Source organism: Lucilia sericata, unplaced genomic scaffold (assembly GCF_015586225.1).
Source record: "Lucilia sericata isolate MDLA Ls3-8-SP2 unplaced genomic scaffold, ASM1558622v1 Contig000025F_arrow, whole genome shotgun sequence".
Classification (NCBI taxonomy): Eukaryota; Metazoa; Arthropoda; class Insecta; order Diptera; family Calliphoridae; genus Lucilia; species Lucilia sericata.
In genome coordinates, this window is record NW_023994063.1 from 958,540 (window position 1) to 970,192 (window position 11,653).

An 11,653-nucleotide genomic window follows, 5' to 3' on the forward strand; every position below is an offset into this window, starting at 1 on the left:
TTCGTTTGGTCTGAATGGGTTATCAAAGAAGTTTAAAAAAGTCTATTAATTGACAATGGGCAGCAAGGACATCAAAAAATGGGGTTGTGAGGGGAACAATTTCAGAACTACTTAAGGAAAGCTACGAGCTATCTTGTCCAATTACTCTTCCGGACAGGAGAAAACAACCCAAGTGGTGGACCATGGAACTTAGGACTAAGCTTACAGGTCAAGCAATTGAATGGAACAACTGTGCTTCAACGGATCTTATCAGAGCAAAAAGGATTTCATGGTCCCAGTACTGAGAATCCATTGACTATGTCAAGAACCAAAGGTCAGGGTATATCCAAAGGAGTGATTAGGAAGATCATTGCTTATGCGTATGACGTGGTATTATTACTGGCCTAAAAAATTTCTTTTCACGATCAGTTATGGAGACTGCACTCGGTGGATAAAAGCTAAGGGACTAGGCGTAAATCCTGAAAAAACAGAACTAGTATTATTTACCAGAAGGTATAAGATCATTGTTGCCAATTTAACCCTTTTATGGCCAAATTTAGCACATTTCAATCTCGTTTAGCCATCAAAAAATAAATTTTGCCATTAGCCATTTAAAAATTTAGTGAAATAGCTGCTAATTGGCATAAATTTATTTACTATTTATACAATTCTAACATGAACATCCTCGGTTTTTTAAAGCACAGAGCCCAAAAGTGGTATACAATTTTAATAACTTCCCTTGAGAAAATGAGTTCGATTTGTGATCCCTCATATTTCTGGAAAAATATTTCTTTTTACTAGGAACACGCTAAAAACATAAAATCATCAATAACTTCGTTTTAAACCGAACTTATTGAGAAAATAATCTCTATTTGTGATCACTCATATTTCTTACAAAAATATATCTTTTATTCAAAAAATTCATATGTTGATCTTTGGTAATGGAGAAGATTTATCTTTTTTTGTGTCATTAAGTAGTGCTTGTTGAAACTTGGCAACCCTTTTGCTACCTTGCAACATGTACGTTCTTATTCTTCTTTTTACATGTTCATTCTTGATACGTTAGTATTTTGTTCAACTTTGTATATTAGTCTTAAATAAAAACTCATCTTAGTATTAAGAAGCTGAATTAATCATTTTTTAATTGCCCGAAAATCTTGCAGTTAATAAACATATCCCGTATAAACATATCACAATATTTCATACCTGATGCATCGGCATTGCTAAATTATTCAGTACTTTTTGGAGAACCTGTTTTTACTATTTTAGTAATTCTTTGATTGATATAACCAGGGCAAGGATTTCTATGCTAATGAATGTTTGTAGTCAGTAACTCAAAATAATTTTAACTATTTTTCTTTTCAAATCAAAGAATTTGCTATGTTGTTGCATATTTTTGCATATTTTGTTATAAACGCATAAATTGCATATTTTGGTTTAAATTGCATATGTTTTGCATATTTCTCAAATTTTTATTGCATATTTTGCATTTTTTTATTTTTTAGCAAAAATTGTGTTTTGATTTCGTTGTATTACATATTTTTACAATAAATTTGATATTTACCTAAGAAAAAATAACTAGGCTCAATCTGTAAAACTATGACATTAAATTTTACATAGTTTAGGTTATTTTTTAAAATCTAAACTACTATATTGGGGCGTTTGCGCCGATGACTATTAACCTTAAAGTATCCGCTTAGAATCTCTTTCTGAGTCTGTCCATCTGAGTGTCCTTATAAACAAATAACTTGACTTGACTTCCAAACACATCTGTCTAACCCTAACCGCCATACAAAACATCCGTCAGAAATTGACTTTAAAGTCCATATTGGAATTAAAGCAAATTCTACACAAATGCGCTAATTTCTAAATCAAATCACATTTTAAATATATTCGTAATTGGCGTAGGGAACCATATGGTCTTAAATGTTATTTAAATTTCACAAGACAATATTTTTAGTGCATATTTTCTATTTTTATAGTGCATCCCAGCAAAAAATAATTGATGTCATACTTTACAAACCACATCTTAATCACATCTTAAAATGCGATTTCATATTTTTCACTTTTATAAACCAAATATTTCCTTACAAATGAAACTCCAGTTAAAAGTGAGGAAAGAGATGTGGAAAAGTCATTACAAATAACATATTTGAAGTACATCAAGATTTGGTGAAAGAGTAGTGAAATTTACATAAGCGTGTCATTAAGAGAATGTGTTTTATTTTTGACATCCAAATATCGGATTTTTACTGCTTCTAAAAATAAGATCAGATGTAGTTCAAAGCTGCCAAAAATGAACAACATCCCTCCAATGACACGCTAATGTAAAATTCATAGGTTTTACACCCGAATTTGAAGCACTTCGGGTTACTAGTTGTGATGAAAATTCTACATCTTTTTCCACACTTTTTTTGCTGGGATATTATTATTATATTATTTTGCATTTTTTAGTGCATAAATTGCATTGTTGCATTTGATATAACATTGTTGCCAAAAATATTGCTTTTTAATTATAATTTATTAAATTTTGGTGTCTTTTATAAAAAGAGGTTTAGCCTTTTTGGTCTCCAAGATTTGGCAGCACAGTATAAAAATACAACGTCAAGCTGCTAAAGTTAGATGGCGTCGAACTAAGTTTATCTAGAGGATCTAAGTATTTAGGGACTTTCCTTGATAGCAAGCTGTTATGGAAAGAAAATACTCAGGAAAGAATGATTATTATCTATAAGAAAGAATGTGTATTTTCTATAGGAAAGAATTGCAACCAGATATGGTAAATTATATTTACACATCGGTTGTCAGGCCTATTCTAACTTATGGTAGCTTTGACTGGTAGGAGCATTGAGAAAGGACAGTCATAGCATGATGCTCAATAAAGCTCAAAGGTGTGCCACTATTGGCAATAGTGATGCCATTAGTACTCCAAGCAGCCTTTGACATCATTTTGTACCGGTCACTTATAGAACATTTGTAACAGGCTTGGCGGCTAGGAATCTATTCAATTCAAACATTCGAGCGACAGTCGTACAAAAATTCTGTAGGTCTATTTGATAAGGATAATTCGTTTTGAGGAATTAAAGATCATAATATTTCGATACTAGACTTCGGGGAAACAAATCTGATAGATATCAAATTCTGATAGGGATGCTAACAGGGCACTTTTCAGTTAGGGTCTTTGTCAATAAGTGGGACAGTAGTATATCGGGCTATATAAAGACGATCGAGCATATAATTTACAACTGACCTAGAATTAGGGATGACAATCGTACAAAAATTCTGTAGGTCTATTTGATCAGGATAATTCGCTTTGAGGAATTACAGATATTACGATACTAGACTTCGGGGAAACAAACCTGATAGATACCAAATTCTGATAGGGATGCTAACAGGGCACTTTTCAGTTAGGGTCTTTGTCAATAAGTGGGATAGTAGTATACCGGACTATATAGAGACGATCGAGCATATAACTTACAACTGACCTAGAATTAGGGATGACAAACTGTGCCATGTGAAATAATAATTATAACAAAGCCCAGTTCAATCCTTCGAACATTAGTCCTATTATCCTAATATATGTATATTATTAATCTCTTTGTACGTCTGTTCGTTTGGTTGTTTATTTGTTTGTGTGTTCGTCAATCACGCTTAAACGACTGAACTGATTCTTCAAATTTTCGAAACATGGGTGAAAAACGTTTAAAATTAGTATTTTTGGGAGTTAATACTGATTTTGTCTATACTTAAGCAAAAACATTTTCGATTATGGTTTTTAATTTGTCAAAAATATGTACTGCCAAAGTGCCGTTGCGAAAGTTGGACCAGAAGGGTACAAAAAATAGGCCAAATGGTGAACAACGGGCAAAATTAGTACTTTTGTGCTTTAAGACCGATTTTTTTCTATTCTAAAGTTAAATTATTATAGACTATAATTTTTATAGTTTCAGGAATATGTATATTTCGAAAGCCCACCCTTAGGGGGAAAAAAAAGGGAAATCTGTATTTGCTCCGTAAAAGGACTTACAAAATGCACTTATGCACTTCAATGAATAAATAAATAATTAAATGGGTAAAACCGGATCTTTTTTGGCACTTTTAAAACAATTATATGTTTTTTTTTATGACACTTAAACGGCTGGAACGATTTTCTTTAAATTTGAAACATAGTAAGATCTATAATTGGATTGTGTTATAGAGTACATTATTTTTCAATTCTTGGATTAGAAGGGGACAAGAAGGCGTATATGAATGAAGAAGGGACAAAATTAGTAGTACAGACACTTAAGGAAAATCATTTTCCATTAAAATTTTTAATGTGTCTTTTACAAAAAATATTTTAATAATTTTCATATAAACGTATTATTTATTACCACGATTTGTTAGAAATTCGAGAATAATGTTTTATTTAAGATAATGTAATACCAATCCAAAAATGTTGGCAAAAATATTTATTTTTCTCATTTAGAAAAAGTAATATTTATACAAAACTTCATCGCTTTTGGTGCGGAAACTTTTTTCACTATACCGATCATATTCCTTAACATCTGTTCACGCCCTACCAAATCATGTTATGGTATTTTTGATATCCGCAAAAATTGCCTATTTTTGATATTTGATGGACCAGAAGTTCTATACTACGACTGACTTAGAATATAAAATTTTCGAAAAGTATTGAAAAAGAAAAAAGTTTGCAGTTTTGTTGCTCCATTTTATGCTATTAATATTTTTGTCTTGAATATTTTCATTTTTTAACCACTTATTACGAATACATACATACCATTTAGCATGCTCAAACCAGGGATCATCTTCCTTTTCCCATGATCTTAATCCCATGTTACAATGAAAGCATCTTACTTGATCGTCAATCTTTTGGTAATAAAGTCCTGCTTGTGCTAGATCTTCCGGCTTTTGTATTTCTGGTATTGGCCAATTTGAATAAGTTCGAAGTCTAGAGTGCAAAGATGTATATTTTGGATTTTTAGGAGGTGATATTTGTTGAATACCCAAGTCTCGAATTCCATCATTGGCTATTTCAATTAAAGGTCCCAGTAGTACACGTGGGCATTCTGGAAAAAATCGACGATGTTCTTCGAATGCATTATCTTGTTTTTCCCACTGAGCAATCACACCTTTACACCAAGCACATTCAACCTCATCAGATCGATTACGATAAAAAAATCCAGCTTTCGCTAATGATTGTGGTGTAATATGTGGATTCTAACAATTATTTAATTATAAATTTAGTAGAATATATCGAAAAAAAATAAATTTTATTACCGGCCAGTTAACAAATGTCGCTAAACGATCCTTTTCAATTAGTAAATCAAGTTCGCGATGCTCCTTTGCTGTTGAAGACGGACCTTCATTTACAACCGTGTTGCGATCTTGGTTCACCCGTAATAAATCATTTTCTGTCATTGAAAATGGTATGTTACCACACTGGTGCCTGTTTATAATGAATTCACATTGTGGACTTAAACGAGTGTGCCGTTCTTCCACATTATCATTAAACTCCCAATCACTTATATGGCAATGGCACCAATTACATGCCACCTCTAATAAATTTCCAGTTGCAAAAAAACCATTGGCTGCCAGAGTCCGAGAACATACAGGAGCATTAATGGGCCATACACTAAAACTTCGTAAACGAGTTTCCTCGGAATTCATTTTACAAAAGATATGTATGAATCTCCGTTTATAAGCACTTATGTATAATTAAATAATAAGTACGAAAAATATTTATTTTGCTCACAAATAAATTGTGTATTCTCAACGGAGACCTGCGCCGACAAATAATGACATCGATGGCTGACACATGAATTTCTTCGGCGGCTTAAAATCAATTTAAGCCGGCAAAGTTTTCAGCTACATATCAAGGCCAATTCACATTAGGTGATGCTACTCAATCACCTGATAATATTTTTATTTTGCTAAACGTCAAATTGTTATCATGATAAAATTAGCAGGTACATATGGTATTATTATAGTTAAAGCATCTTTATGACAATGTTGTATAAATAATTGTTTAGACAACGTTGTGTTGGTAAAAAACGTCATTGTATTGTCTAATATAAACACGGGTTTATAGGCTTCTGTCAAAAAGTTGAAATAGTGTATTTTCATTTCACAACCCTATAAGAAAGTATGAACAAAACTAACACATACAAAATGATTTTACTGACACACTTGCAAGTTTTTTTTTAAAGAATTGAAAATAAAAAACAAAAAATATAATTGAATTGATAAAAAAGTAGTTAATAGATAATTCCATCCATAATGACAGTCAAATGATCGGTAAAATGGCCGTTGAAATGGCCGAATATGAAAGAATGAAACAACTACATTTTAATTAATATGTATTAAAATTTATATTTTCATCAACAATGACAACCAAATGACTGTCACTGTGTTACAGAGTTGTACTTTTCGTCGTTACATATTAATTGTTTCTGCGAAAGCGAAAGATCGAGAAGTGAAGAATTAAAAAATATATTAAATAAAATTATTAAACATAAAGAGAATTATTATAAACTGAATTTTAAAAAAGTGCAGGAAGAGAAGCAGTAGACAAACAATTCGGAGTTTAATTAATCAATGGAAACATAAATATGAACTTTTGATATTTATATTTCAATATTTATGTGTACTTATGTATTTCTTTACAGACAAATTATTTCCACAAGTTAATAGATAATTAGAGGACTGAGATTCTGCGAGATATGTAAAATGGTAAAATGATATGTATATAATTACTGTTAATAAAATTAACAATATATATAACTTAAAATATTAATAAATTGTATTTTATTATAAATTGGTGTAGCTTTGACGGATATATTCATCAAGTGTGATTAGTCAACAATTACCGATTAAAGGTGGAAGTACACAACACGCGTTGAAAGTTGAAATAGTGTATTTTCATTTAACAAGTTACACATAGCAGTTTGTAACGCGTCTGCCGCGAAAAGTTCAGCAACTTTCAACTTTTGACGCGTCGGCAGCTGATCAGGGTTGCATTTTCTTTTGTGTAGAATAAGAATAATCTAAAATTTTTTTTTTTTTTTTTTTTTTTTTTCATTTTAGTTATTATTTATTGAATCTTTCTTACATAGAAATTTACAATAAGTATTGAAATCTTAACCTAAACTATAACTAACGTCGTTATTGCCACTGCAATTTCAACAAAAGTTCTCGATAATTTGATTATCTGGCAAAATCCAATGTTTCCGTTCTTCTCAGTCGTCTGTGACCCTCAAATGACAGCAACTCCCTGGCAAGGGGATTTGGGTGATCCATTAGTTTCGACAGGTAGGTTAAACAAGAGAGTTTGATCTCCTCGCGTATTATGGGGACATTGAGATCCCTATGAATATTACTATTGCGAATGTACCACGGGGCACCTATTATTGACCTTAACAGTGCTGACTGCTTTCTTTGTAATTTTTCAACATTTGATGAGGAGGCTGTTCCCCACAGTTGAATGCCGTATAGCCATATCGGTTTTATAACTGTTTTGTACAAAAGCACTTTGTACTCCAAGTCTAGAGCAGACCGTGGTCCAATTAGCCAGTACAATTGAGCTGACTTTAATTTTATTTGTGTAACCTTGGCTTCAATGTGGTGAGTCCATGTTAAGCGGCGATCAAGGTGGATACCAAGATATCTCACATGGCTTTGTTCAGGAATTTTTATATTGTTTATCTGCACGGGAGGACAATTTTCCCTTCTTAAAGTAAATGTAACGTGAGTACATTTTGTAGCATTGACTTTTATTTTCCATTTGTCCAGCCATTTTTCCAATTCGCCGATGTGAAACTGGAGTTGTTCAGAAGCTATTGAAGGGTTTGCATGCATGCTTACAAAAGCGGTATCATCCGCAAATGTAGATGTGTGAGTCAGTGCGCTCGTTGGCATATCTGCAGTATATAAAATATATAGGAGCGGACCTAGAATACTCCCCTGGGGTACTCCAGCAGATATTTTTCGACGTGAAGAGATCACATCTTTAGATCTGATTTGAAAAGATCTTTCATATATGTAATTTTTAAGCAGTTTGTGAACATTCGCAGGTAGTAATGTGATAATTTTGTGTATTAGTCCATCGTGCCAGACTTTATCAAAAGCTTGAGAAATATCTATGAATAATGCAGAGCAATATTGCTTGCTCTCGAAGGCCTTTCGAATAAGAGTTGTTATTCGATGTACCTGTTCGATAGTGCTGTGCTTTCTTCTGAAACCAAACTGATGGCCAGGAATAATGCAATTATCGTTAAAGTGTACTAAAAGGCTTTCAAGCAATAACTTTTCAAAAAGTTTTGAGAATAAAGACAACAGGCTAATGGGACGGTATGATGTCACTTGAGTGACATCTTTCCCCGGTTTTGGTATCATAACAATCTCGGATACTTTCCATGAGTTAGGGAAGTATCCAATACGTAGCATCGAGTTAAAGATGAACAAAATAATTCTCAGTGCTGAATTGGGCAGGTTACTTATCATCGTGGTAGTAATTTTATCTATACCAGGTGATTTTCCTGCCTTTAGACCTTTGATTGTCATCTTCACGGTAGAGAACCGGAATTTTATTGGGTGTGGAACCACATTATTTATAATGTTAGCACTAATAGAAGAATCTGTATCATTTTGAGTAAACACATTCTCCAAGTGATTGGCGAATGCTTCAATTTTTTCTGACGTATTTCTTGCCCATTGACCATTCTGAAGGCGTATAGGTGACTCATATGCAATAGGGCACTGCATATTTTTAACAGCTTTCCAGAGACTATATTCTGTTTTCTTAGTAGGGTCTAAGTTTTTGAGATAATTTCTCAGATTAGATTCCTTATTATCCTTTAAAGCGATGCGAAGTCTTCTTTGGCACTGATTAAGTTTAACCTTTATGTTTGGAGATCGTGATTGTTGCCATTGACGTCTGAGTGTTCTCTTTTCTTTAATAAGAGACTCAATGTTCCTAGGACATTTCGATTTTTTGAAGTCTCCCAAGGTGACTGGGGGTGTAGACACTTTGACAGCATCTTGTAAGATATCCGTAAATATATCGACAGCGAATTGTATTTCATGGTCATTCTTCAATGAAATGTTTTGTGGCAGGTGTGAGCTAACATACATTTTATACTTTAACCAGTTCGTTTTCTTGTTAGGGAAACAAGAACAATAGTTTTCCAATTTATTTGGGGTTTCTAATAACGTTAAAATTGTAGGCGAGTGGTCTGACGAGAGGTCCAATGAAGGGATCACTGAAATAAATTCTCGTTTTATATTTTTGATTACAGCAAAGTCAATTAGATCGGGAATCTTATTGAGGTCTGTAGGCCAATAGGTAGGTTGGCCACTAGATATGGCATCTAGTCTGTTGTACGATATTGCTTCTAGCAATTGTCTGCCTTTGGGAGTAATGAGGCGAGAGCCCCAAAATGTATGTTTTGCATTATAATCACCAGCTGCTATGAATCTTGGGCCAAGAGTTTTAAAGTATTCGAGAAACTGCTCTCGATTAACATTATACCTAGGAGGACAATATATTGAAGATATTGTAACTCGACTATCAGGTATATTTATAGAGGTGGCCTGGATATGGTCCTTTTTGTATTCTGGCATTGGGAAATGTCTAATATTTTTTCTCACTAAAATGGCTGTTCCACCACAGGCTCTGCCACTTGGATGTTTTGTATCGTAAGTGTAGTATCCATTAATTCTGAAACAATTCTTTAGGGTAAAGTGTGTTTCAGAGACGAGTAGTACGTCAATTTCCTGAAGTAGCAGGAATTGTTCTACTTCATTCTTGTGTTGGCTAAGGCCGTTAGCATTCCAAAAACAAATTCTTAGAGAATTCATTTTTTATTTAGCAGGATCTGCATGAGCATGCTTTGATTCTGCATTAATTGTTGAAACATATTTTGCATATTTGCCATGAAACTGTTCATGGTTTGAATTAGATTCTCAATAGAGCTTTGAGAATTTGTTTCGGGTGCAGGCACACCCTCTTTTAATGCATGTGCATATGAAAATAATGGGGCATTATTTTCATTGTTTGATTGCAAATTCTCATTATTCTTATTTGTAAGACTTCTATATTGGGCACTAGAAGTTTGATTTGCATTCATTTGGGTAACGGAACCCTCTTTTGTCGTATGGGCATACGATTTATTCTGATTGCTTTTATTTGTGATACTTCTATATTGAGCACTAGAAGTATTAGGAAGGCTTGGGAAGTTAGAAGCTTTATATTGAGCATATAAAGGTCTTCTGGCCTTGTTTGATTGTTGGATGTGTAGATATACTGGACATCCGCGATAGTTAGCAGTGTGATTTTGACCACAGTTACTGCATTTTCTTTTATTGTTATCTGTTTTTGGGTAAGGACAATCTTGACTCTTATGGATGTCTCCGCATCTCACACAAACAGATGGTAATTTGCAGAAAGTTCTGGTGTGACCGAACTCTTGGCAATTTAGGCATTGAGGAGGACCTCTGCGCTTAATGGGTTCCTCTACAGTTATTTTGCGATTGAGAAGATATCTTAAACTGTATATTGGATGAGTATCACCCTTTTTTTTCAATTGTGAAGAGTTAAAAGTAATTTCAACTCTAAACATTGGTTGGGGAATTTTGTCCTTGTTAAATATATTGTGAATGGACTTCACTTCATAACCTTCAGACTCTAGCGCCTTTTTAATGTCATCAGTTGGTACAGAGCTGTCTACACCTTTGATAACTACTGTCAAACCCTTTGCACTTTTTAGTTGATACGTGTAATAATTTCTTTTCTCAGAATCAAAACTATCAACTATTGTTCTAAAAGACTTTTCTGAATAAGTCTGTATTTTTGTTTCCTGAATATTTCCTTTCCGTAGAGAGACTACATGGAAATTTTCTTTGCCTACAAGTTGGGACAACTTATTTACCAATAGATTGGTGGTAGGTTCGCGCAAATAGAGGGGAGGTGGCTTTTGGTCTTTTAAAGTCATAGATGGTACTTTTTCACTTTCTTGGTTATCAAGCAGTGCAAAACGATTTTGACTTACGGAATTTGTTTTCGCTTGTTTTGGATTTGGTTCCAATTTTGAAGTCCTAGGGCTGGACTTACGTTTTGCATATGTGACATAACGGTCCATTCCCGTTTGGATCTTTTGCGTTTTATGCGAGCTCAATAAATTTGGAGTATTTTTTGGTATGGCACCAGTATTCTTTGACATTGGGCTTGAGTGACCCTCCTTATCATTAATGGTTTTCACAGTGTTAATATTGTTATTGGTACTATTTGTGATATTGTTCACATTAGCATTACTATTTACATCAACCATTGAATCAGTTGTTTGATTATCTATTTTTTCTTTTGCTTTGTCTTCCACACAATTGTCTTGTTTTGGCGCACTTGAGAGAGGAGATCTCTCGTTTGTTGTTGTTTTTGAATCTGTTGTTTGTTTATTTATTTTTTCTTTTGCGCTATTATCTACACAATTGTTCTGTTTTGGCGCACTTGAGAGAGGAGATCTCTCGTTTGTTGTTGTTCTTACACTTAAATAATTTTTATGATTTTTTGGATCATAATTATTGTTGTTGTTGCATGGAGAGCTCATAACAAAGTATGCATTTTTTCCATTGCTACTGAGCCTCCTTTCACTTGTTGGAGAGTTAGAGAAACTCATGCACA

General features: G+C 33.4%; 2 protein-coding genes across 2 annotated transcripts in view; both read right to left on the minus strand.

Moving 5' to 3' along the window:
- Positions 1-5,797, minus strand: part of LOC119609773 (death-associated inhibitor of apoptosis 2) — a 57,077-nt gene extending 51,280 nt beyond the window's left edge. The window contains exons 1-2 of the mRNA XM_037964686.1: positions 5,257-5,797; positions 4,757-5,196 (exon numbers count right to left, since the gene is read on the minus strand). Of these exons, the coding sequence (XP_037820614.1) occupies positions 4,757-5,196; positions 5,257-5,646 (830 nt within the window). The 5' untranslated portion in view covers positions 5,647-5,797. The remainder of the gene's footprint in view (positions 1-4,756; positions 5,197-5,256) is intronic.
- An 865-nt stretch (positions 5,798-6,662) lies between these two features.
- LOC119609866 lies at positions 6,663-11,303 on the minus strand. The gene is made up of 2 exons (XM_037964862.1): positions 10,905-11,303; positions 6,663-6,689 (listed from the first exon to the last, which is right to left on the minus strand). Exons 1-2 carry the CDS (start codon positions 11,301-11,303, stop codon positions 6,663-6,665), a joined length of 426 nt encoding a protein of 141 aa, XP_037820790.1.
- Between the last annotated feature and the right edge of the window lie 350 nt (positions 11,304-11,653).

What these genes read in the sequence shown, in the direction of transcription:
- LOC119609866 (XM_037964862.1), bottom strand. Translation starts at nt 11,303, where the DNA reads ATGGTTGATGTAAATAGTAATGCTAATGTGAACAATATCACAAATAGT. An exon ending in AACCTACCACCAATCTATTG is followed by an intron (nt 6,690 to 10,904) that starts GTAAATAAGTTG and finishes CATATCTCGCAG; the next exon opens with AATCTCAGTCCTCTAATTAT.